This window comes from Labrus bergylta, chromosome 8 (genome assembly GCF_963930695.1).
Source record: "Labrus bergylta chromosome 8, fLabBer1.1, whole genome shotgun sequence".
Lineage (NCBI taxonomy): Eukaryota > Metazoa > Chordata > Actinopteri > Labriformes > Labridae > Labrus > Labrus bergylta.
This window is the reverse complement of record NC_089202.1, coordinates 21,510,699-21,537,832: the sequence shown is the minus strand read 5'-3', so window position 1 is coordinate 21,537,832 and position 27,134 is coordinate 21,510,699. Positions and strand designations below refer to the sequence as shown.

The following is a 27,134-nucleotide window of genomic DNA, read 5'->3' as shown; positions in this document are numbered from 1 at the left end:
AACCTCCTCTCCCTACAAGACACAATGATGTGTATGAAAACCTCAAGCAGAGACAAATCGCAATGCAGCATGGTACACTGAGTCCAGCATTTTCTGTGACGATGAGGCAGCATGCGTATAAAGAACATCTCCGTATAGTCACAGATAGAAATGGTGCTTGGATGAGTTTCTTTAAGGAATAAAAGAAAAACAGCTTTTGTTTCTGTAGAAGAAACACAATTTCACCCTCAGCTTTCTTTTTTACACGCTCGAGATGGTGACAAAAAGACAGATTCGCTGAGGTATTTGGAAGACGTTCAATCACCTCTGTGTTCAAAGTGTTAACATGTCATATGATCACCAGAATCATGATTTAAAGGTTAAAATCGTTAACAAAAGCAAACAAATGACGAGAACTAAAAATGAAGAAACAATTCCATTAGTTGAAACTAAGAAATTTAAAACAAGGCTTTACAAAAAAAACTGAAACTGCATTGTGTGCTGACTAAACTAAGTAAAATATAATAAGAGAAAATGTCCTTAGTTTTTGTCTTTGGCACAAACATACTGAGTGACACATCGCCCATCCTTACAATTTGCCTCAGGTATGTCAGCTATGATTGTGGATGAGCTTCATGCTGACTGCAGAAGGTAAAACTTTTTTTTACTTTCTTATATAATAATATTTAAAAGGGTACTTTTGGAGAAATGGCTTGATATCTTTCTCTGAACCATTTCTGTTCAAATTAAACCAAAACTAAGCATTTTCAGGGGCGCCGGATAGCCTATATAGCAGCTTTGTTGTGCACCCCCATGTGAGGCTATAGACCTCGCTGCAGCAGGTGTGGGTTCGAATCCGGCCTCTGCCCTTTGCTGCATGTCATCACCCTCACTCTCTCCTCCCAACATGTCCCTCTTCAGTTGTCCTGTCTAGTAAATGCAAAAATGTCAGAAAGAATAAATTGGAAAGGAAAAGTAAGCATTTTCACAAAATCAAAACTAAACTAACAAACTAAATTAAAACGTAATTAATACTAAACTGAATTTAAAACAAAAATTAAATAGAATTAAAAACTAATGGAAAAAAATCAGAACTGTTATATCCTTGATGACTGATCATTTTGTACATGAGGTTACAAAACAGTGAAATAGTCTGAAAACAACCCGAAACAACAAAAAGACACGCTATATTATTTAACACCTGATATAATGAGTAAAAATCACATCACATTTATGAACTTAATGACCCCGAGCATCCCTCAGACAGACTGCCCTGCTGATTCCAGTCCAGCTGGAGTTCTTGTATTTGCTCGCCACCTAGTGGTGACAGCCGGAAATGTCCACTTTAACACTTAACAAAATCTGCCAGGGGCCATTTTGAACCGCACGGTGTTCCCACACGCTTGACTGGTGTGAGTAATAACGTGTAAGATGTAAATAAACAGCAAAAGACACAAACATGGAGAAATAAACAAACACCTTGATTTGGATAAGTGCCTGTTGACAAGACGTTTTCCTCAAAAGCAACTGAACTGTGAGTATAATGTACCTTGCACTGAGCTTAATTAAGCGTCTTTAAAATAACATATGTGAGTATTTGTGAAACAGTCTCAGCCTGATGTTGCCTCTGATGTGGAAGGAATGGATAAGATTTAAGGTCATTTGATTTATTTTCAATAAGGTGCAGCTTTTGTTTTACGACCATCCCACTGAGCAGTTTGCATTGTTTCTGCCAGATATTTCAAATAGCCTGAATTTGTGAGTTTTTTGAGTTTGTGTAATAGTCAGTGCCAGAACTCATTTTGCTTGAACAATATTTTCCATCACACTTCAAATATTATTATTCTGGATGTCTTGTGAAACAGGATATCTCTCACATCTGTCTTGCTGATATCGTTTTAAGGCCATTTGAGTTTTTGATAATAAAAATCTGTAGGCTGTAAAACTATTGTTTTTTTAAGGATGATAATTAAAGGAATTTTAGAAAATGCTAATTAGTGATTTAGTTACAACATTTTTTTTTGTGTAAGTGTTCTTCTATGGCTGACTTTTTGATCAGAGAAGATGGTTCAATGTCCAATCATTGGTTAAACATTCCCTTTAATAATCTAAAGAAAACAATCACACCATCTACCTCCCATACATTTGGGAACAAAGACACTGTAATCAGTGTTGATAAATGTAAGTAACAAAATGTTCGGCACTGCTTGCTGGGACCATCCCAGTTAGAAAACTTTCCTCCACAGTCCTCCTCCCTCGGCTGCTCCCTCTTGTTGGAGACCAACTAATGAGGCGGCTAAACTCATTAATTGGACACTTAATTGGCTCCCGTCGCTGCGCGCGCTGCTTCCGCTGGTACTTGTCACCCGCCGTCCCTCCCTCGTGCTGCCTTGCCAGACATCACAATCCCACCTTGTCACAACGATTTAGGGTCAGCGCCTCCTCAGACGGGAAGGTGCTGCTCTCGCCGTGGACGCCCCCCCACCCCTCCACCACCTCCTCCTCCTCCTCCTCCTCCTCCACCTCCACCACCACCTCCCCTCTATCAGTATCTCCCTCCCACTCTATCTCGGTGTTTTATGTCTGCGTCACAACAAGTCGGTGGAGAGCGCGAGGCAGGGATGATGGCGTCTCTGGCGGCTTGATTCCGGTGCTGCTCTGACAAAAAAAAAAAAAAAACGCCTTAATAGCATCAATAGAGGGGGGGCGAGGAGGGTGAAAGCAACGGGAACATGACGAAACGGCACAGCGGAGGACGGACAAACTAGGCTGAGCGACGGACGGACAGTCAGTCAGTCAGTCGCCTCCCCCCCCCTCCACTCCTCCTCCTCCTCCTCCTCCTCCTCCTCGGCTTGACTGACACACACAGGCGCTTGGCACAGACAGGGACATACATGCACATCATCCACTTTTTGGAAACACGCAGGCTGCGCATCCGACCGGTCAGTAATTGGGCAGCGGAGATCCACATCAGATGAGGGCATTTCATGTCAAGGCTGCCCAGGAATCACTGTGACCCCGACGGAAAGGAGTTCGACTTGACAGGTACCCTTCACCGGTCAGCTTACACTGCCCAATTTGTCTGATTTTAGATTCACAGAAAGGCTACGCACAGTGTTTTGCATCCTGCGTCTGCCTTGACTTGAGTGCATGCACTGGAACAAATGTGCAGAGATATAGCCTGCACAGTCATTTCATGCATCTATTCAAGTTTTTTCAAGATGTTAGGAGAAGAAGAAGAAAGCTGCAAAGTGCCCGCTTCAAGTGATCCTTTGCTCATTCAATCTTGCAGCAGTCATCATGCAGTGTTTTGTCTGCGCGCATGTGTGTGTTTCATGTGTGCAGGAATCATTTGTCTTGCTCTCTGGTTGTGTACTCACTCTCATCTTTCACTGTGGTGGATACAGGCTGTCGCTATGCTCTGGTCTAAAAGGAGGAGGATGAAGAGGAAAAGAGGGGAGTGTGTGTGTGTGTGTGTGTGTGTGTGTGGGGGGGTGTTAGAGATTTTAACCCCTTTGCACCGAATCCCGTTTGTCTGAGAGCAAGCCAAAAAAAAAAAAAAAAGAAGGAAAGCCGGGGCTATAAACCCCTCTGTCAGCAACAGCAGCAAAGTATTCAGCGAATAAATCGGATTTCCATTTCACATGAGCCCTTCTCTCTCTCCTCCTCTCTCCCCCCCTCTCTCTCTCTCTCTCTCTCTCTCTCTCTCTCTGTCTCTCTCCTCAGGATGGGGGGAGTAAGTGAAGGAGATGATGTGTTGGCTCGATGGAGTGATGGACTACTGTACCTCGGAAATGTGAAAAGAGTAAGTCTGTGTGTGTGTGTGTGTGTGTGTGTGTGAGATTTGAAAAGACTTCAATTTAGTTTTGTCAATCATTCTGCTCACTTGCTATCTCCCTCTCAGGTAGATGGAGTCAAGCAATGTTGTCTGGTGAGATTTGAGGACAACTCCGAGTTCTGGGTGCTGAGAAAGGACATTCACTCGTGTAAGAAAAACTCTTCCCCCCCCCCTCTTCAGGTAGAGGAGTAAATGGCTTCCTATTGGGGGCACTTTATTTCTGCTTTGGCTCAAAAAAAAAAAAAAAAAAAAAAAAAACTCTCCTAGTTTGAGTTTGGAACTGTGGAAGTGCTCAACTCTTCTCAAAGTACAGGTGTGTGTTCCAACTCTGAAACTTTGCCTGAGGAGTTTAAGGAGTACTTTTCTGATTCCCCCCCCCCCCCCCCCGCCCCCACCCTTGTGAGACTAAAACTTTGCTCTTTTTTGTCTAAGGATCTCTGAATTGCTTCTAAGAAAAATTCAGAGCAGAAATGACAGTCACGTTCAAGGTTATGATGCTGAGCGCTCTGAGTATTCTGATCGGGGCCACATTGAGATGTAATTGCCGTATTAGAGTCTATTTATGAATTTATTAGACTAATGACTCCTCAGGGAAATGGCGCCCCCACTCCACCTCAACATCAAGCGCAAGGGGAGGGGTGGGGGTGGGGGTGGGGGGGGGGGGGGGGGGGGGGGGGGAGTTGGACGCTTGTTAGAAGCAGGCTGAATATCCGCCCGTCAGATGAAGTGAAATCTAAAAGGGTGCAGGAGACACTGGAATCAATGAGGTGGCAAGGATGTGAATCAATATACATAAATTAATGCTGTTGACTGCTCGCTTTCTCTCTCTCTCTCTCTCTCTCTCTCTCTCTCTCTCTCTCTCTCTCTCTCTCTCTCTCTCTCTCTCTCTCTTTCTTTCTTTCTGTGTCTTGTCTTTCTCTGTTTGTCTCAGTCGCTGCTGGAGTGGAAGAAGTTTGCTGTATTTGTGACGCCCCGCCTCTTAAAGAACCCCTCATAAATTGTCTTAAGTGTCGCCACGGTAAGGAAACACATCTGATCATAAGATCTCAAGTGTTATTTTTTTTTCCTCCACCGGCTCTCTTGTGCTGACCTTGAAGAAGGGACACAATCGGCTGAATAACAGTGTCGCTCTTATAAAAAGAAATAACACAGACGACCATTCATCCTGAATGATGGATGTGAGTTTTTGGCTCGAGCGCAGAATAAAAACCAGACGCACTTAGACATGGATCTTTATTCAAAGATGTTAACCTACTGCAGGAGATTTTAACTGGTTAGTATAACCGATGCCTCGACATAACCTATAAAAGAAAATCAGACCTTCAGCTACAAGATCGACTACTTCTAACTTCTATGTATTTTATATCGCAAATGGGATTCTTTCAAAGGGAACTACAGCACATGGGTGGGACTTTACATTATCGCCTGAATGTTTGCAAGTTTAAAAGAAGCAGTCCAAGATTTTAGTCAGAGAATACCTCACATGCATGTACAGGACAGGAGCAGTGAAAAGATGTGATGTACTGTTTGCCCTCAGGGGTTGAAAATTGGACTCAAAATAAAAGTTCCTCACCGCTGCATCAAAGTGCCAAAAATGTATTCACTTCTCAAAATGAAAGATTCACTCAAGTCCAAGTTTAAGACAAAGATTTCCTCTATTGAATACGTTTGAGTCAGATTTAAATGAAGGACCATTTTATTTAAAAAGTCAGACTCACATCCACTCATTCTCCACTATTTAAAGTCGACCGGTGCTTTCACACTTGAACACAACTCCTGAAAACTTCCTGAAGTTTTTCGAGGTGAGCTGCATGTGTGGACGCAAACATCCGCATTTTTCACTCTTGACTTTTTTGGGGCCTTTTATGCAGTTTGCAGAGACAGGACAGTGGATAGATTCAGAAATCACAGAGAGAGGAAAGGAGCCACAGGATGGAATTTGAACCTGGGCTGCCCGCTTTGAGGACTCTTAATCTCTTAACATGGGGAGTGAGAACTAACCACTAGTCCACCATGGCTCCTGACTTTACCTGGAATTTTTCCAGCCAGCCCCCCTCTTGAATATTTTGTGAAGTTGTGGCAAGCTGATGTGGGATTGCAACAGGTAATATTCAGGAAAATGCACAACGAGCTAATGGGAGGGGTTGATGATGTTAACATCCTGCGACCTGCGCACGACCATAGACTGTAAAACGTGCAATAGATGCTATAACCCTAAACTTGTTCACGATGTGTTCTGTTCGACAGGATGTTATTCTCCACTCTTTTATTGATAGGGTGAATTTGTAGAACTACACTTAGCATTGATATAAAAGCTGAAACATGTCATCATGGTGGTGGACTTTGTTAGTTCTTGCACCACGCAGTGTTCTGTTTATTTCATGTCTCGTCGTTATAAGACAACAATTTAGGATTAGCCATTTCTTATCATGTATGCACTCCTGATCGAGTGGGGGTCTGACTCTATGATTACAACTTTTTTCATCATCAGCCCCTCCCACTCACTCAATGTGATTTCTCCTGTATACTTCCTGCTGTGTTCTCACATCGACTCTCACCACCATCACTTAATTTTCAAGGGGGGGTTTGGCAGGTAAAGATCCAGGTAAAGTCGAGCTAAAAAAAAAAATGTAGCAGTTTTGCGTCACACATGCAGGTCACCCTGAAGATTTTATTAGATTTGTGTACGTGTGAAAGCGCTCTTATTAGTCTCTTACTCAGTGTGAAGTGTACGTGCACTGTCTTACTAAACCTGGTAATCATGCTCTTATGTGCAAGCCTTAAAAAAAACTCAAGTTTAAAGTGAGCACAGAGAAACTTTCCTTCCGTCGACAAATGAATGTGAAAACAAGCTTCTAGTGTCAGTCAGTGCACATGCATCATTCTGCACAGTGAAGCTCAAACATCCAAGTGAGGTTACAATAATAGAAACACATGTTTGACTGGAGGGGGGACTTTAAAAAGTATTATGATGAAATGAAGTGGGAAGAAGTTTTACAAACAAGCAGGGTTTCACCGCCTTCACGGCATCAGAGGAACTGTTTGCTGACAGTTTTGTTTTGAGGAGGAAAGCAGACAAACATACTCGACGATCCCCGGATGCAAATAGTAAAGTCAAATGTTTTTGCATGCGGCTGAAACAAAAACCATCAGGGCACTAACATTGGAGCTGCTCTGCCATTATTATTGTCACTCTCGCTGTCTGTCTTGCAAAAACGAATTAAACGCTCTGCCTCCTCCTCCCATTACAGGTTATCATCCAGAGTGCCACACGCCAACCATCGAACCGGAAGCCGACAGCGATTCCTGGATATGTCGGCAATGTGTCTTTGCCGTCTCAACCAAGGTCAGGCTGCTAATCTCTCCGTCTCACACTCTGCGGGGGGAAAAAAAAAAAACATTCAGTGTGTAATGTGGGAGAAATCCAGTCAAATATATCAGGCTTTACTGCCACTAAACTGTTGTGTACAGCAGAAACGAGCTAATTCAGCCACTATTGAGTTGAATATTAGATGTTCTACATTGTGTCCCAAGAAATCATGAAGAATCAATAGTTATGAAAGCTGAAGAATTACCCTGAAGTTGAGAGAAGTACATTTAAAGTCAATCAATCACATGTGCTCCAGTTCTGTAGATGTGAGATGAGAAAGCGGACGCTTAATTGTCAATCGGTCAATGTCCGTATCTCATTGTCCAGCCTGCCAACGACTCGGACACTATCTCTCACAGCCGACCTACAATAAAACAAATTGCTTTCCCTCCACCAAATGTGATCCGTCTCCCTCGCTGTCCCGACATGACAGTGATTTGAGGGGGTCACCTCACCGCCCCAATCAGTTCTGTCCTAAAAAAAAAAAAATGGTTGTTTTTCAGAGAGGAGGGGCCCTGAAACGGGGACGCTTCGCCCGGCTCATGCAGTTCATGAAACTCCGGCTCCCCTACCAGCTGTCGTCGTTAGACTGGGACCCGCAGCATCTGACCAATCAGCAGCAGTGTTACTGCTACTGTGCCGGCCCTGGAGAGTGAGTGACGCTGCAGAGGCCAGTTTGCGTTTGCATGTGCAGGTCATGAATGCTTTTTTTTTTTTTTTTTCTGAACGTGATCCCATGTAGGTCAAGGTGATCTGCTCATACATTTTTTTTTTTTGCCCGCATGCAGCCTTTTCATTCAGGAGTTCAACAGTTTTAGCAGGTTCTCTTTAAGCTTCTAAAGACTGTTAAGACAAACTCTCTTTTAGTTTTGCAGCGTGTTTCATACTCTGCTGCGTTGTTTATGTTGCACTCTTTTGCAAACAGCTCCAAACTTAGCATGTAAAGCCATTTACAACCAGCTCCAAAGTGCTACATCTCGAGGTTTAGTAGGACCTGGTGAGAGTTTACACCTGAAGACATATTTCAAAATGGCACTGGACACATTGAATCAATCATTTTTTGTGTTTCAACTCGCTCAACGTTTCATGTGGTTGGACCGCAGGTGGAATCTGAAGATGCTGCAGTGTGGAAGCTGCGGTCAGTGGTTCCATGAGGCCTGCACACAGTGTCTAACCAAGCCATTACTCTATGGAGACAGGTGAGTTACTGAGCATTAACGCACACATCTCTGGACTGTTTTGTCTCTGTAAATATAAAAGATTTTGCACGGTTGGTGCAGCTGATGAACATTTAAAATCATAACAGTTCACTTTGAGTATGCATGAGCACAACAAAAGCTCAGTGGGTTTTAAGCTAATATTTCATAGCGCCAGACTGCAAGAGGGAGTTTAGAGGTGACACAACCCAGGCTCAGTGAGCTGTACAAAGAGCACACCGTTTAAAAGTAATTTAAACAATCATTTATTGAAAATGAATGCTGAACAGCCTTATAAAAGAATCTGCAGTCTGTAAATCAGTGGTGAATGTGGTGGTGAATGTGTGTTGTGGAAGCAAAAACCAAGAGGACAAACTAAAGGCGGTGATTCCAGTGAGAGAGAAAAATAAACTGAGAAGACTGCTTAAATACCCAGGCCCTGCCTAGGTTCATGGATTCAAATTAACTGGCTCCGCCCCCCTCTACCTAAAGACAACCCTTTTTTTTATATGTTTTATTTTTGTTTTTATATGCCTTGATTAGAGAGACAGGACAGTGGATAGAGTCGGAAATCAGGGAGAGAGAAATTGGGGAAGCCACAGGTCAGATTCAAGCTTGGGCCGCCCGCTTTGAAGGACTGTAGCCTCTATACATGGGGCGTTCAAATGAACCCCCTTAGCTCTTCAGCTCCTCATCTACCTGAAGGCAACTTGAATGTGCAGAGAGAGGCAGAGCAGCAGGAGGAACACTGACACAGTGAGGGGTCGCTCTCTCAAATGAAGTCACGAAAATGCCCCAAAAAAAATCTTCAAAAAAGAAATACATTCCGATAAAAATATATTGAGTGATGTCAGATTTCTTTTGGGACAGAGCAGCTACTGTGCATTAGATGTCTGATTCCTTCTGTTCCCGGCCTTATAAATAAGTCAGTACTAACCATAATGGCATGCCATTAATTGGACATGTTGTGTTTTCATGTTAGGCACGTGGTTTCTCTGTTTACCTCGTTTAAATGCATCAGTTTCTTTTATTATCTGATTTTATACGAATACTCATCTCATTAACTTGATAAATAATTAGATGAACAGAGTGAGTTGCAGACACATCGACTAATAGATGAATCATCCCGGCAGGGTTTCGGTCTGAGTTACGTAATCAGATGAAGACGTCTTCATGACAGCTTCACATGTCACAGAGTTACCTTAATTAGCTTAAGACTAAATTGCAAGTTAGTGAACGTACTGACGTGTGTTACAAGAACAAGAAGCCCCGCTCACATTCAGCAGAAGAATCACCTCTGTGCCCGTGCTTCAGATTTGATATTCAGGCTGCTGATGTCTGTGCAGTTTGATCGGCTGCATCTCACGCGTGTCATAAAATGTTTCCATCCATTAAGTTATTATTGTCATTAACCATCTGTGTTAGCCGGCTGGGTTGTACACACGCCCTGACACCGTGTTACTGACGGGAGAGGGGGGGGTGAAAAAAAGAGAGAGAGAGGAGGGATTAGATTTAGATTGACAGCCGGGGATAGCGAGGCCTGGATTGGTACAACATCTGCCTGAGCAGGTGATGGAGGAAGAGTGAAGACTGGGTTCACAGTTGGAATAGTAAGCGTGCGCTGCCGTTCATATTGTGTCTGCGCTTCATCTTTCCCAGTGACCTTCAGCGATACACGTGCATATAGGAGGACAGATGTACATGATGTAGTTGAGGTTGGAGCTGAGTTTCAGGGTCAGACGCACCTGTCTGCTTATTTCTGTAATTTATATGATTCAAATATCTGGAGGAGAGAGACCTGAAGGACAAGGGGAAAAATTATTTAAAACTAAATGAGACAAAAGTCTGCAAGCTGGAATTTAAAGGAACACATCTATACTTAAGAGGATTCACTCAGTCTTAGCTTTAGTTTGGTTTGATGATTTTTGTGTCTGAATTGTGATTGCTCGATGTCATTGAACAAATAATCCACCGCCTTCAAACTGTCCAAAATTAATCTGCCCGCCTTCGACAAGAACCAATAAACGTGCTCACGTCACCCCAATTTTAGCATCCCTTCATTACCTGCCTGTTGATTTAAGGATTATTATTATTTACTTTTACGTCCCAACATGGGCCGTCCCTGTATTTCTGAGCTTTTATCCCCCTATGAGACAGAATGCAGTCTGATAGGGCTTTCACACTTGCAGAAAACTCCTGATATTTACTGTAGGAGCTATATGTGTGAACGCAAACAGCCACATTTTTTGCTTGGACACCCAGAGTTTCTCCTGCCAGACCCCATGTATTTTTTCCGCAGCAAGTCCGAGTGAGCTGATGTGAGAACGCAGCAGGATTTAATCAGGAGAATTCACCTTGAGCCAATAGGAGGGGGAGTGCGAATGTGAAAACGGCTTTAGATCCTCTATTAGAGCTCTGCTGGCTGTTCCAAAGTCCAGTCTGAAAACCAAACCGGGGCGGGGCTTTTGCCTTCGATCAATCAATCAATTTTTATTTGTACAGCGCCAATTCATAACAAATGTTATAATAAGACACTTTACAAAAGAGCAGGTAAAAAGACATTACTCATCGCTATATTACAAAGATCCAACATTAAAGGTGCACTATGTAGTTTTGGTAGAGGAATGTGAAAGTTGGAGAAATGTACAGATTCTGTGGTATATGTTCATAACCCTGTACACAAACTGTCCTCAGAGGAAAATCTGGTCACTGTAACACTGTTGGAAGATAAAATGCGACGAGAGAAGTTATGGTGGGGGGGGCCGCAACAGTGAAAGTGTAATTCTCCTGGGAGCTTTTAGCTCCAGACAGTGTTCAGGGACCCATTTTTACCTTGGAATAAAGTTTGTGTATTTAGTCGGAAAATATAGTATGGAATTGTTTCACTTCTCCATCTTTCAAATTTCACTCCCAAATCTACATAGTGCACCTTTAATCCATCATGAGCACATTGAGCAAAGTTACAGGGGCAAGAAAAACTTCAGACTGATGATGAACAGCCATCTGCCAAAACTGCATCAGGCTTGAAAAATGTGATACAGGGAGATGCAGGAAGAAGGATAGGGACAAAAATCCCTATCCTTAGGCTGCCTGCTTGGAGGACTATAATCTCCAAACATGGGGCGTGCAAACTAGCCACTAGGCTACCGGCGCTTCCTCATGTTTATGTCTATGTGTTCCTCGTTTGATTTGGACTTTTCTCCCATGTGTCTTTACAGGTTTTATCAGTTCCAGTGCTCAGTATGTACAAAGGGACCAGAGACCATCCAAAGACTACCCATGACCTGGTGATGTTCACAGTCTGATATGTCTTCACATGTTAGCGACACAACGAGCTGAAGCTATCTCTTGATTTTTTATGTTCACCTACATTTAAGGATGACGTTATTTCCTATACACTACAGTTCTATGTTTTAGAGAAAACTTCATGGCGTTGAGCTACAGCTACTCCAATCACCAACACAGCACACCATGATACCGCTCTATTGAGTTTAATGATGAAACACATTCTGAAATATGTCGTGTATATCTGCATTATTTAGCATTTCTTTTATTGTGCTTACGCTGTATCTTATTGACTTGTCCTTATATTTTTGTGTGTGTTTGAAATGCAGGGTGGATCTGGCTCATTTAGTCCTCTACCATCTCTCGCTCTGCTGCAAGAGGAAGTACTTTGATTTTGACCATGAAATCCTGTCCTTCACCAATGAGAATTGGGAGTCGTTGCTCCTAGGCGCGGTATTGATATTTCCTAGTTTGAGCACCATGATGAAATGATGTGAAATGCTGCCAGCCCTTTTTAACATTTGAGACTTAAAGCTTATTAAGCAGCATTAAAGTACAAATTAAAAGTTGAAACAGAATGACCTCTATCAAAGCTCAAAGGGGAAACAGAACAAAGTTAAAGAACGGCAGATTGTTGCTCTTCATATTATTCAGGACACTCGTTCCACATCCACAACATGACGGCACCCAGTCAGACGAGCTCAAGTACTCAAGTACTCTGGTTTTGAGCTGAACAATTCAACAACTTATCCATTACTTTATTCTAGTGTAGCCTGCCTTTATCTGATTATTTGAGCTACTTTAAGATTTAAACTAGTCGTACATATAAAACTAAACAAATCATTTGATGTATCTCTGATTCATTATCTAGGCCCAACTGTTTGAACTTTTTATTCCTTACTTTAGGAACTTTAACTTTCAATGTTTTATCCAGATTTACCACTTCACATTGTTTTCACATTTGCACTCCTGAACATATCTAGATCATTTCAGGAGGACTACTTTTCCTAGCTGCTCCTGGAAATATCAGGAGTTTTCTGTCTGCAAGTGTGAAAGCCGTCTAATTCATCTGCTCAGCCATTTCTTTGTGCCACATATATCACATAGAGCCAGATCAGGAGAATCTCTGGAGTAGTGCTGCTGAAATGATCTAGATTGTGAGTGTGTATCGAAAAGGGTTTGAACATGCTAAGATGTTTCAGCCATTCAGGCTCTCATACAGGCCCGTGAGGCTGAAACATGTCCGTATGTTGCTCTGATGATAGAAAGTCTTTTTATCTACCGAATGCCTCAGCCTTTTTCAAAAAAAACTTCTAAGTTGCATCCCCACATTGAAGGGCACCAGAGGGAAAAAAAATCTCTTTATTTGGCCTGTCGATGGAACAAATAGCCTAACCCATGGGGTATACAGCTATCCTTAGTTGGGGAATCACTGATCTAGGACACAAGCCAGAATTTGTAAACATAAATGTGTGTTGGCAAATCCTCAAACTACAGTGTCATGGCTTAAAGTTGTAATCCCGCCTGCTTTAAAGTCTGACGATGCTCCACAAGGGATAAAGAGTAACATAAAAGTAGAGAGTGAGAGAAACACTCTGGGAGTTTTCTTGGCATTTCACATACATTTATCTGAGTCCTTTGTTTCTCCTTTAAGCTGGTTTTAAAAGACAATTTTCTAATGTATTGTTTGTCTTGTCATTACATCGCAGCGAGCTGTTTCCACCCGGGTGTCTGCAGCAGCACGTAGTTTTACCATATTAACACCATAGCTGTCAGTGTCTGTAAAAGAAAACGATTGTATGCATTAGAGGTTTCAGCCTGATGGCCGTCCGCTGTGTAAACACAGCTTTGATTTTTCATTCCTGTCTTTTCCTCCAGCTCTCTGACACGCCAAGGCAAGACCGCTGTCACAATCTCCTCAACGCGCTGAACTCGCACAAGGACAGGTAAGTCATGGCATATGATGAGCAGAATAAACACCGACCACACACGACTGGATTGATGAGCGGCGCTCCGTGAATAGAGGGGTCTTCTTAGTGCTCGGCGCTTTGTGAAGCTGAAATGAAAGAGGTGAAAGGTGTGACTTTGAATGAGAGTGAACAAAATGTAACGACTAATGAGTGTTTTAACCAGAATTATTAGATCGAGGCTGAAAAATAAAGGAGACCAGAACGTATGCCACATAGATACAAGGTTTTAACCCTGAGCTTTCTTTGCCTTTAAATATTCCTCACCGGAGGTAATCAGTGGTAAATAATGGAACAAAAGGGACTGGAGAGACCCTGGAAAAAAAGAACAAAAGATGAGAAGGCGCCGAGCTGACCCCGCAGCACCTCTCAGTTAAACTACCAAATAAGTTTAAAAACTACCCTACAGAAAACAACAAGAGTGAAAGTTGGACTACCAGGTCTCCAGCAATCTAAACAAGCATGAGTACTGGAAGTAAATAGGCAACACTTTATTCTGATCGTCCATCTGTTGACAGTCAACGAGCTATCAGTAGATATTCAGTTGCATGTCGACAGTGTGTCTGTTCATATTCAACAAAACATTTTCAGAAGTCATGTAACATGCCTTCAGCTAACTGTAGGTAGACTTTAAGTGCATTTCAAGTTGTTAAAAGACAAAAATTGTCTGCTGACTGTGTTTTTTTTTTTCTGTATTATGAACCTTAACCCCCTCTAACCCTAACCCTTGTTCATAATCTTTTGATTGTCGACTAAAGATATGATTAAAAGACAATCAACAGATAGTCAACTGCACATTACTTGCTAACATATTGATTTTCTATGAATGTAATATTTAGTTGACAATCAACAGATTATAACACTTACCCACAGTAAGTTGAATGCAAGTAATTTAACTTTTTGAATATGAACTTACACACTGTTGACATGCAACTGAACATCTACTGATATATCTACTTGAGTGTCAACAGATGGACTATGAGAATAAAGGGTTACCAAATAAATACATGATTTGGGAAAGGAGGAAAAAAAAAAAACAGGAAAGCCAAGAGCTCCTCACCTTCTGCACAGAGTGTGTGTGAGCCACCTCCTCTGCACACCCTGCCACTTTAAATCGCCTTGGCCCTTTCTGAAAATCCACAGTTCAGTAAGGAGTGCGGACTTTTCAGTCTTGGGTTTCACTAGACTGAACCCTCGTGGTCGTTCAGCGGGCATTTTTTCGGGTTCAGCTCAGTAGACTGAACATTTCAGCATGGATGCTAACTTCCGGGTTTTTGTGCGGTATGGTGTTGATGCATCCTTTCGGGAAATTAATTGTATTTTAACATCCACAGTGCGCCACTTTACGTTCAAAACAAACGAGGATGGATACGGCCGGTTCGGTTATCGCGCCTAAGTTGTTAATTTGTTTTCATGCAGTGTGAAGTTTTGTATTATTTACTGAGCCATCGTGCTGATCACATCTGAGTTTGAGTGTCAATAACATGAGGCAGGCTAATGAAGCCACTTCCACTCTGAATGAATCAGGCGAAGTAGGAACAAATATCGGCCTACTGTGTGCGCTTACTGAACAGTAGATCCTAACAGGATACAGCACGGAGAGAAGGGACTGTCTACTGTCAGATTGTGTCTGCACTTTGCAAATCAGAAGCACCCCTTCTCCTACCTGAGTGCTAACTGCTAATTGCACTAATTGTTATCGCATCAGGTGTGCATCAAGCAGAGTGAGGAGGGGGAGCAGAGAGAGAGAGAGACCAGATGAGATTTGACATGTTTTGGTCCTTTTTGTGGTAGAGAAGGACATAAGTCACCGTTATTAAATCACATAAAAAACTGCAGAGGCTTATTACATTTTTTCATGCAGTTTCTAAAATTAGCCTCGCAGACACAAAGCTGCACATTTCTCCAGGCAAAGTCTGCTCTAATTAATATGTATACTTAATTACACAGACTCTACCTTTGAAATGCTGCTGTCTTCTCCATAAGGAGTGAAAGTGCATTTTGTTACACAACATCACATTTATTATAAGCATCAAAGAGAAGTAATGAAAACACGCACACACAGAAGAAGAAGATAGTGTGTGTTTTTTTTTTTAAAGAGGCGAAACCAGCCTGGATGGTACCACTTTTTCCTTTGATGTGGCCCGCAGGTTTGTGTCTGGAAAGGAGATCAAGAAGAAGAAGTGTCTTTTCGGGCTTCAGGTCCGAGCCCCGCCTCCGCTGACGACCGATTCGTCGCCCCTCATCACCGACCCACCTATCAGCATCACGCACCGGAGAAGGTCAGAGTAAGGACAGCATCTCTCTTTTCAGCTCTTATCTCAATAAAGCTCCTCGGGATTCCCACAGGGCACACAGTCATTACGCATGAACAATTAACGTAGGAACCGAAGCACTGCAGTTTTCATATGCCAGCGAAAGTATCAGTGACTTAATAATCTCCTAAACGGGTATAAAACCCCCGTGTGGGCTTACGTTTGTACATCTGAGAGAGAGAGAGAGAGAGAGAGTGAGAGAGAGAGAGAGAGAGAGTGTGTGTGTGTGTGTGTGTGTGTGTGTGTGTGTGTGTGTGTGTGTGTGTGTGTGTGTGTGTGTGTGTGTGTGTGTGTGTGTGTGTGTGTGTGTGTGTGTGTGTGTGTGTGTGTGTGTGTGTGTGTGTCCTGTAGTCTGCAGATTTCATAGGCACAGTTTTTCATTTTGAATAATTTCTAGCATTTGGCTGGTGCTTATTCGGGCTGAATTACAATGAAATACTTTCAGTGGATCTGTCTCTAGAGTGCACGAGTGTATAGGGGGTTGTGGTTTGATAAGGTTTTTATTTTCACAAGAACTCGTATAATTTGAGACTATAAAACACAAGTGTTCCGTTTTTCTGCATGCAATCGTAATCTTTAGTATCCTCTGATTGTCTTCTCCCAAACTTACTTTGATTAGTTTTCCCATTTTCAAGGGCTATGCGACTTCGTGTAAACCTCAATGAAAATGTTGAATCGTGTTTCTTGAGGCTGTGAGTGGGTTGTGCAGTAGCCAGGGGCGTGTACAGAGGGGTGTCCAGAGGGGTGGCATGGGCCCCCCTTGAAATCTTATTGGCCACCCAAGGTGCCAGAGGTGGGACTTAAAATCAGGCAGTTGCAACAGACAGCTCATAGTTCTCAGGATGCAGATGTTTGTTTGCAATTTTTTAAATACTTTGAAATGTGATTTTAGACATATATATAGTTTTGAGTCCTTGAAGAATTAAGCTAAGAAGCTGTATATGTTGGTGATTGGTGCAGACGGAAGGGTTAAATAAATGCTCTTTATTCATGTGTGTGCACACAAACATCAGCCCACCCTGCACAAGTCAGCGCCCCAATCGGGCCACCCCAGTCCAAAATGTCTGGACACGCCCCTGGCAATATTTATGCTGTCCTCATCTGTTTTTATCTTTTACACTGATTAATTTTGTGTTTTTAATGCGGGTCTTGTGTAATATATTTTGTTTGCGGTGTACATTGGTGTGTGCTTCTCTGATTTCATTTGGTTGTTTGTTTGTTTATGTAGCGAGAATAGAAATAGCAGACCTGTGCAAAAGTTTTGTTCTAGGCTGGGGTTGGAGTCCATGGGTGGAAATACCAGGGGAGGGGAGGGCACTTTTTTTTTCACCAGAATCCCACTGTGATGTCACAAGGAGAGCACATTTGAAACGGAGCATTTGTTAGACTTTATGCAGACCACAAACAAAGGACTGGATGGGTTTATTTCATATTTTGTGGGTCGGTAGACATTCAGGATCATAATATGTCCCCTTTAACTGCAGGTAAATTAAGCAGAAAAATAAGTTGCAATTGTCACTGATACACTTTACTGACATCAATGCTTCGACTTCGCTTCAGCTTCTTTATTGCCCCTCAGAAAAAATGTCAAATTTGCATCTCTGAAGAGGAGACGTCGTGATTTGAATCTCTCTGTTGTCTCCTGAATTGCTCCCAGCACAAAGTTTTTTAAATGCCTGCTACCTATGCGGCTCTATTTGTAGCACCATGAGGGATATGTTGCCATTCAACCTTTATCAAAGTGGGTTGTAATGGATATTTCAGTGTCTAGGGGCTACTTCTGTGGAGACTTTCAGAGCGTCAGTCTTGTTTTTATAAATGAGTCAGGAGACAATCAGCAGTTTCGTTTTTACACAGAAGAAAAAGAGAGAATATGAGGTGAATTTAGGTAGAGAGAAGAAGACAGAAGAGGAGTGTTTATAGGATTATTTTATTATTTTTATGGAGGCTTCATGGGCTCATATAAATGTGAAATCTATTTCTTTTATTAAACATCAGAATCATCTCGCTGCTCTCATCGTGCACATCTCAAGTGGCTTTTATGAAGACAAACTAATAAACCAAACCCTGCACGTTGGGGCTGTTTGTGTACTTTTTTAATTTATGTGTTTTTGTTCTCTGCAGCCCGTTGTCACTGGCCTGCCAGAGGAGAGTAGGGGGGCCGGAGTCACGTAAATCAAAGCGCCGCATCATAGAGACACAGGTCAGTGCGTTTGTCTTCAACTCAGGGTGAGGGGGAGGAAGTCTGGGCCACAAAACCGTCCTGATTATTTTTTTCTTTTTCTTTTTTTTTTTTTTTGATGCAGCCAGGTAAACAGCCCTCTGTGATCCAAATAACCTGTCAGTCAGAGGCTGTGATGAAGGTTCATTTCGCAGTCTAGATCAGTCTGCGTGTCTTTAAAACACCCCGGTGCAGCTCGGTGCCTCCACATTTTCTTCCTTCTCCTTCTTTTTTGATGCCGTATGTTTATTTCCTGCTGTTGCTTCAGAGTCTTAAGGACGCGTGTGAGACCTGACGTGTTGTGCGTTTCAGTTCAAATCTATAATTCAAATGCAAACTCGGCTGCACAGAAAGCCCGCTCATGTATTTCATCAACATCTGCAGTTCAGCGCCACATTTATCATGATCATCAGACCCAATTCCCAGCGGATCCCGGGGGAAACAGGCAAACATCACATGTGGCAGTTACTATTTTTAAACTGCATTCTTAACCGTCAATGCTCATTGTACTGTGTCCTCCTACACAACACTGTGATCCCTGTGTGTGCGTGCGTGTGTGTGTGCAAATACAGTAATCCTGGAACAATACGCTCCACAGAACACCCCGTTTTCACTCTGGCACTTCCAGGCCCCCTTTGTGCCCCCTCTGATTGATGCTAATCTCCGTCCGTCTTGGAGGAGCAGGTTCGTTGTCGTGCGGGGGGAAAGTGAGATGGGAAGGAATGCTGATATGCTGTAGCCTGGGATCACTTCCAAGTGCACTTTGCAGTCGATTACAGTTTGGCCAGGTGGCGCTGGCACCTTGACAGTGCAGCATTGACAGAGCACATCCATTTAAAGGCACAGACGTCGACAAAGGCCACTGAATAATAATCTCCCGTCCTAATAGTAATGCCAGTGAAGGGAGCGATAAAGGGGCCCAGAGTGGAGCCGTATGTCACAGGCCAGCGATGAGAAATGCATGTACCTTTAGGTGACGGTTCCCCGTGATTGATCGCTGCAGCAATGATGCTCCGATGTTTTAAGTTTTCACGGATAGTAAGTAGGTGTGACGAGAGAACTGCCCCGCTAAGCAGACACCTCCATGGGATGCAAGGGGATATATTTTAGGGGAAAACATCCCAGGGCTGTGTGTGATGAGCCCTGATGATGTGACTCACATCCATTAATGCTAGCAGTGTGGATTTTAAGACATTTCTGCCCCTCAGGTGATGAAGGAACATCGAATTCAAGCTTTTTTTCTGTTTCTTAAGAGTGAAAAATGAAACAAAACGAACATCAACCCAGTATTTCAGTATGCAAACTTTCACCTAGAATTATTAAAAACTCAAAACTGAACGGTCCCCGTGCAGAATGATCTTAACGTATGTCTGATCACGGAGGTATCACAGCCTGATTGAATCCTGTGATGATGTTGGCACCCGCACGAGCTGATCCATGTGTGTCTCCTGTGCCCAGCCTTGTCCACCCCCAGTCGATGCCAACCCTATTGAGCTGCTGCCATGTTGCCATGGCTACATGGGAGGGGCCAGCCTTTACAACTCCAGGAAGTCAGAGGAGGAGCTTGGTTTGAGGTAAGGACGTGCTGCGCCATTTGGTAACTTATTGATGGGAGTGAAAGGCTCATGTCTCCTATTTAACATGTGATATGTGTTTAGTCGGGGAGCTGCACTGTTGACTAACCGCCTTAAACTTTAGGATTTTGTTCATGGTCACAGCTTCCTTCCTGACATTTTCCTGCCCGCCTGAACAGACAAACACAGACCAGAAGAGGAGGCAGGTCTGCCAATAACAATAACAAGTTATTAGTGAAAGATGACAGAAGAAAAATCTTGCAACAACACAGTTATTCTTTGCCTCAGACACTTACAGGCAACATCCTAACGATTTACACTATCGGCTGAATAGTAGCATGAAACTGATTTATTAAGGTTTAAGTTTGAATGAATCCACCTCTGAGATGTCTTCCACTACCCCTCCATGAAGGTGGGATACGTCTTTAATTAGAAAATGTTAGAAATGTTAGAAACTGTCGACGGCAAAGACCTCTTTAAGTGTTGTTTATTCAAAAAAGTGACCACAACAAACACGTTGTTGGGTTGATTGCACCTATGAAAGAGGTTTTTGTGCTTATTTTTGAACTGCATACGGATACAATGATTTCATTTTAAATGGATGTTGTAATTCCATCATTGTCTTCGACCTCTGTGCTTTCTGTCCCCAGCTCTCCTCCCAAGCGGATGTACGCCCTGTACCACACCTCGTATAACGGAAACACAGCCCTCTCCCGGAGTCTCCATCACTACAACAGGTTTCTACTCACATGTCACCCTGTTTCCTTTTTAACTCCTGCACGACATCGATAAACACGCATCAGGTACATTGACTAATCCAGAGTGGCATTTGGAGGCTGCTCTGTTGGACCACTAATTTTACTGTTGGCAGCTGAGTGCATTGATTGATCACTCTTCTATTATAACAAAAGTCCGGCTTATGACAGAGTAACAAACGTTTGAAACAGATGCTCTGCAGCTGCTTATGATACAAACTGACTGTTGGTTTCTGCCTTTGAGCTTTGAGCTCTGCAGGACCCTTTATGTCCTACACATTGAAAAATAAGACCAGGATTTTTTGCTGTTTAACTCTGCATAGTTTTATTCTGTATTAGCTAGAGTTTCCTTGGATATAAAAGCCTCCTTTTGTTGAAGCATTAACAATTTGGAGCAACAAAATACGTCATATTATGTTCCCCCTTAGTCAGCAATGTAATGAAACAAAAAAGAAAACAGCTATATCCAACCCCTCACCCACAGCTACAAATATATAATATAATCATGCATTATATACACACACATACACATGTATATTCATAAACCAAGAGTTACATATCGCCAAATCCCGCCTTCATTGATTTTTGGCGTCTTTTGGCACTTTTGTAATTCTGTAGATATCTTAACCCGAGTCTTCCTCCTCCCAACATTTCTACATTTCATAAAGTCTTTAAATGGTTTCTATATCCCCTCATAGACATCCAACTTGTTTTTCAGGGTGTGTGTTATTCTCTCCATTTACATACATTGTGCCAAGTTCTTAATCCAAGCACCTGCAATAGGTGCTGCAGTTTTCTTCAAGTTGAGATTTAGCAGTATAGCTAAGTCAATAAACGTATATTCTTGGTCATGGTGAAACTTAGTAACATCTTTTGGCTCGTATTGCTCAGTGGTTTTTGGAGCGTTTGTTTGTGAATCTTCGGGAAAGTGAGAGCAGCAAGAGTGAACCAAAGCACCAAGAACTGAAGCGTGGCAGTATTGAATTACTGCACATTTATTTGTGTGATTGTGAGAAATTCTGTTTATTTGATGGATTGCCCCTTGAGATGAACCATCTCGTTTTCGAGGGGGTCCAAGACAGTGCCACATCACCTCCGCTGTTCTCTGTCTGATTGTAAGACACAAAAATGTAACTTTTGCATCTTTATGAGACCCAAAAAGGAGCTGAGAAACGTCTGTATTTGATGACCTGTAAATTTGGATGGACCACAGTTGTTCTGTCGCTAACTCTTGCAGCATCTTTGGCTTAAAATTATGACTGATGTCCGGCAGCTTCTTTAAAAGCTTTGGTCCATCAATGCTTTCGTTCATAATAAGAACTGATATTGTATATATTCAAAACAGGTGGTTTAGAAAGAATCGAAGTATCTAAAAGTTTGAAAACCTTTTTATATATCTGCCTGTTCCTGACTTCTGTGCTTGTGTCTCTTTTTTCCAAGCGTGGAGGACTCCTGCAGAATACCACCTCCTTGCTTCCCGTACCCACTTAACTCCAACGGCAACCATCACCACCACCACCAACTCCACCAGCACCATCACAGCCACCAACAGAATCACCAACACAACCACCAAAGTAATCACCAACACAACCACCAAAGTAATCACCAACACAACCATCAACACAACCATCAACACCAACACCAACACCAGACGGGGCAGAAGCAGCTGGAGCCGGTCATCCTGCGAGATCTGCCTCCTTACCAGGCCGGCATGGGCGGTGGGGGAGGTGGAGGTGGAGGTGGAGGTGGGGGTGGGGGTGGTGGAGGTGGAGGTGGAGGTGGAGGTGGTGGAGGAGGTGGAGGTGGGGGTGTTGGGGTAGGAGGATCTGAAGGGACAGTGACCCGCAGCTGGGGAGGAGGGGAGGCAGTGCGGATTTTGGCCAGACGTGTCACACCTGGCGGGAAGGTGCAGTACCTGGTGGAGTGGGAGAATGTGAGTTTGTACTGAAACAGACTGAGTCGACATGAGACGCTATGACTGTTTTTCCACAGGAATTCTGTGTTTGTAAAATGTGGAGGCGTTTAAAAGGTACACATGGGACAAAAAGGGGGGGGGGGGGGAATCTGTACACGTTGCAAATCCAGGTCGCTCTCAAAGTTTCACCTCTACTGAACATCACTATAGCTCACTACTTGTTACTAAATGTCCCTCTTTGCTAGTGTTTCTCTGGTATTTGTACTGTTAACTTTGGAATATGCCTTTTGCATTTATCATGTTTTACAGTGATGAGGGAAGACATGTAAACCCCCGGATCATTTCTTGATAACTCGCCCACATCAAGAAGAAAAGGTTTTTATGGTACAGTAATGAAAGCAACAGTATAGTTTAAGAAATTACAAAAAAAGCATTTCTCTTTTTGTTTGAGCTTTTTTGCCTTTATTCAATAGGACGGCTGAAAAGAGACAGGAAATGTTGGGAGGAGAGGTCCCAACAGGTCAGAGGTCAGATCTGAACCCATGGCTGCTTCGACGAGGTCTATAGCCTCCATACATGGGGGGTGCGACATAACCGCTAGGCCATCTGGCACCCCTATAATGCTTAAGTTTATGGGAAAAAAACAAGCTAGAAAAATGAAGAATATAATTCCACCATCCAACCTGCTCTGAGACTCAAACCTGTTTGGCCACCAATTCTCTGGAGGTTTTCATGTCTCCCCTCATGGCTGTACGTTTTGACGAGATTGTAAACATGTTATTACGGGGGTTACTTCTTAATTACGTTAGATTTTTGTCATGATTTACATTTAGACTTCTGTAAGTATTAGAAATAGGAGCCACAAGAGGGCTTTTGTTTTATAGATAGAATTATATATTCACAATATATTGCTATGATCGAATAACTTTGATTTATTTTTTTGCCGTGGTTGCATAGTGCCTCTATGGGTTGTGTACCTGCTTATTGGTCCGCTGATCGGAGTCAACCAATCAGAAGACAGACCGATTAGGAAGGTCATATTACTGTAAATTACAAACGAAGGCAGATACATGGGTACACACGACTCAGTTATAATGTTTGTTTTGTTTTTTTAAATCAGAGCAGACTGTGACGTTACTGTACATTCCAAATAAACAAAAAAAGAAATGTATAATTTATTGAGATGTCCGTTTAAAGTTTCCAAACAGGAAATTTATTTAAAAGAATGATTTGGGTTTTTTTTTCCGATGAAAGTTGTTTTGTCATCACAGATCAGCCTAAGGTCCAACCACTGTTCATCTTAGTCTAAGAATTCTGCAGGCCGACTTAAACCTTGAAATATTCTGGTGCAGACCCAAACCTCTCATCACACATCTCTATCGAACACTCTAAACTAACATATTATAGTCCCCATTTATTTCTTCTTAAATCGAAAGAAACTTGGTTATGCTTTATTTGAAGGGGTATGAATAAGACTGCCTGTCATAACCATGAAAAATTTAATTATTAAAAAATCGAGATTCTCATCCTCTGAGATTTTAAACAGATTCATAACTTCCAAATATAGATTTTTTTTGGGGGGGGGGGCTAATCAGTCACTCCCTGCTAAGCGCTAAGGCTAGCTCTTTAACTCAGTAGAACGCCAAATGTAGCAGCAAGAAATTCAGCCATTCTCACAGATGAGTGGCCAGTCGTCTGTGAGACTGTCAATCGTTTCTGTATACACACACATATAAACAAATACACACACACACACACTATCCTGATTTGCATTTGCATAGCTCGATTCTGCCAGTCGGTGGCAATTCCTGGCAGTTTCAGGCAGTTTAGTGTGTTGACTGTAAATTCCCGTTTATTTCAACTTCCACGGCAATGAACTGTGACGGTTACTGCTGGAAGTCCCACTTTTCATGCAGTGTGAGTAGATCCTGAAGTTAAAAAAAAGACTTTGAATCATGTTTTGAATCGAAATTAGATTCTGAATTGTGAACCCAAGAATTGAAATCAAATCGAATCGAATCGAATCGTGAGACACCCAAAGATTCCCAGCCCTACCTATCATTATCATGACATGACACCTGGCATAACCATGAAGGAGCCTTTATGAATGTTTAGTGTTGTTGTCATTCAGTCAGCTATGTCACTTTGAATGCAAAGGTGACACTGTTAAGGATGTCTTCGTTATGACACCTTGACATTAAACAAGTCATGGTTGTGACAATGTCATGTCAGTCTTATGCATACCCCTCAAAGAAAGTGTTACCAAAAACGTACACATGAAACTGGGCCTATGGAAATAACGAAGCCGTCCACATACAGGTTAAAAAAACAAGCGCAAATGTACCAAGCCTCTGAAGTCCCAAAAAGTAAAAAAGAAAATGTTTTTTTTTTTGCACAAGTTTTTAACTTATTCTCCATTATTATGCACACATTATAACTTGTGCATACAGTCTAAAATCTTTCACTGTTTTTGAACATCAGGGGCTCTGTATAAATGTTAAAATTAAAAATCGGAAACAATAAATATGTTTATTTATCCTAGATGATATATTGAATCCCCACGTGCAGTACCTTGATAGTCCACCAGGGTGCAGTGGCTCATACATTGGGGATCACTGTTGAAGGTTCACTCCTTGTTTTTTCAAAGTGACAGTACAGGTAAAGAAGACACTGAATCTACAAACTTAACCGTTCTTTTACATTTCAGGGTTTTAAAGGTCTTTAATCTCAAAGATTCAACATTGATTTAATTCATTCATTCAAGGCCTGACTGATCTTCTCAGATGTATTTACAGAGGAAAGTTCTGGCTGCAGCTGGATGTTTATCTTTGTGCAGCCGGGTTACATAAATCTAAAATACTGTGGTGCAAGTTCAGAGTTTATATTTTAATACAGAGGTTTATTTCAGCAATGTGTTGGATATAACTTACACAATGTGTACTTTTACAGTTCTGTCTTAAAAAACTGCATTACAGCTTAAGTTTGAAAAAAAAATCATACTGTTAAAATCACATCAGTGCAAAACTATCTTGATTTTCTTTAAATACTGAACCTCTCCGTTTATTCTCCTGCACTATAGCTTACATTTCAGGGCAGTGAAATGATGTTGCATTACCATTTCCATCCTCCTCAGTGACTATTTGACTGTAGTTTATTAGGAAGAGGTGTGTCGAACATTTTTAGGCGCTGGTGATGAATGTATTTGTGTGTTTTCTATGGTATGTCTCTACCCGTCAAGTGCTCGTTATAGGTTGTACTCTTGTTGGAACAGAACCAGATTAGTTTAAAACTAAATAGGAGGAAATACAGACATCAACATTGAGGAAACATATTATTTTGAGAGAGGTAGTTTTATTTTTTTTTCTGATTAGAAGTCAAGTCCAAGTTCAGTTTGATGTATTTTTTGAGAAATTATGTTTGTACATGTATACTCTGCGTTGACACCTAATATGTAACATGAATAATAAAACAATGTTTCACCTCGTACGATGTTGTTTTTGATCTATTAGTATGGGTAATTCAATAGTTGACAACTCACAGCAAGAAGGTTCCTGGTTTGAGTCCCATCCCGCACAGGACCTTCTCCCTGTGCATGCTTCGGTTCCCTCCAGGTACTCCGGCTTCCTCCCTCCTCCCTCCAGAGACATGCTTGTCAGGTGAATTGGTGATTCTAAATTGCCCGCAGGTGTAAGACTAGACATGAAAGTTAGTCTGTTTCTGTATGTCGGCCGTGGGATTGACATAGTCCAAGGTGTAGCCCGTCTCTTGCCCAATGACATCTGGTATTGCCTCAAGCCCCCCCGCCCCCCAAACAGGACAAGTGGTATAGATAACCATGGCTTGAGTTTGATTTATTTTGACATGCCACTTTAAACTTGAACGGAATTTGCACCAGTAATATCTTTTTGGAATTAATGAAAATATTTGATGTCCTAGGATTGAGCCTTGTGGAACACATGGGGGACAAAAACAGTTTTCTAAATGAAAAAAGCAAAGATGTTTTTATTGAGTCGTGAGTTTACGAGTTTTACGGTCAAACAGTATATAATAGCCTGTTTTCCCAAAACTCATATTGACCAAACTTTTTTCGAACTACCACAAAGAACAGAGCCTGTATTTATCAAAGTTATGTAGAGCACACTTAGGAGCTTAAACTTTAAAATGTGACACATTAGTTTGAAAGTATCATAAATAGCAACTGATTTATGAGTGATCACACATTTTATATGCAAGTCTTCCTGAGCAATAGCCAATCAGATGCATGTTTACCCTGCCACACTGTTTATTTATCATCCTCTTTGATTAGTGAGTCACTCTTTTTTGAACAAAAATCAAAATGTGTTTCAATCTAATTTTAACAAGACATATAAATTATGTAGATTCTTTAATAACTTCAGTAGCAATTAACATGTGAAATTAGAAACAGTCTCAAATGTGTTTATGCATGAAATAATAAGTTATTGGCTTGAAGAGAGAGAACATACCATTACAGGAGGGGAGGAAACTCGATCTGCTGGTACACCATGTACAACAGAGAAATCAAATAATCAGGAGGCTTAACGACACATTAACAAGTGAAAACAATGAAGGTGCATGGAAGTCGGTGCAAACCCAATCCTGAGCTATATATATTGATTTGGATAATATTATTTATCACTGCTGGAGTTTTGTACAATCACTGTAAACATGTCTCAGAGGGGTTGTTTCATCTCTTTCTCT

General features: G+C 42.0%; 1 protein-coding gene across 4 annotated transcripts; it reads left to right on the top strand.

Annotated features, from left to right (window-relative positions):
- Positions 1 to 1,363: 1,363 nt before the first annotated feature.
- On the top strand, positions 1,364 to 25,901 carry phf1 (PHD finger protein 1). Of its 4 annotated transcripts, none has more exons than XM_065958127.1 (15): positions 1,364 to 1,513; positions 3,706 to 3,784; positions 3,884 to 3,965; positions 4,749 to 4,835; positions 7,069 to 7,163; positions 7,691 to 7,839; positions 8,291 to 8,386; positions 11,602 to 11,670; positions 11,998 to 12,121; positions 13,547 to 13,614; positions 15,786 to 15,923; positions 18,075 to 18,153; positions 19,630 to 19,745; positions 20,396 to 20,482; positions 21,941 to 25,901. In XM_065958127.1, exons 2-15 carry the CDS (start codon positions 3,707 to 3,709, stop codon positions 22,446 to 22,448), a joined length of 1,776 nt encoding a protein of 591 aa, XP_065814199.1. In that variant the 5' UTR covers positions 1,364 to 1,513; position 3,706; the 3' UTR covers positions 22,449 to 25,901. The 4 variants fall into 4 exon arrangements, with proteins under 4 accessions (XP_065814199.1, XP_065814201.1, XP_065814198.1 ...); XM_065958126.1 differs by lacking the exon at positions 1,364 to 1,513 and adding an exon at positions 1,564 to 3,024; XM_065958128.1 differs by lacking the exon at positions 1,364 to 1,513 and adding an exon at positions 1,566 to 3,024 and having other exon boundaries at positions 15,786 to 15,917.
- The last annotated feature ends 1,233 nt before the right edge of the window (positions 25,902 to 27,134 follow it).

What these genes read in the sequence shown, in the direction of transcription:
- phf1 (XM_065958127.1), top strand. Translation starts at nt 3,707, where the DNA reads ATGGGGGGAGTAAGTGAAGGAGATGATGTGTTGGCTCGATGGAGTGAT. An exon ending in CTGAACTCGCACAAGGACAG is followed by an intron (nt 13,615 to 15,785) that starts GTAAGTCATGGC and finishes TGTGGCCCGCAG; the next exon opens with GTTTGTGTCTGGAAAGGAGA. An exon ending in AGTCTCCATCACTACAACAG is followed by an intron (nt 20,483 to 21,940) that starts GTTTCTACTCAC and finishes CTTTTTTCCAAG; the next exon opens with CGTGGAGGACTCCTGCAGAA.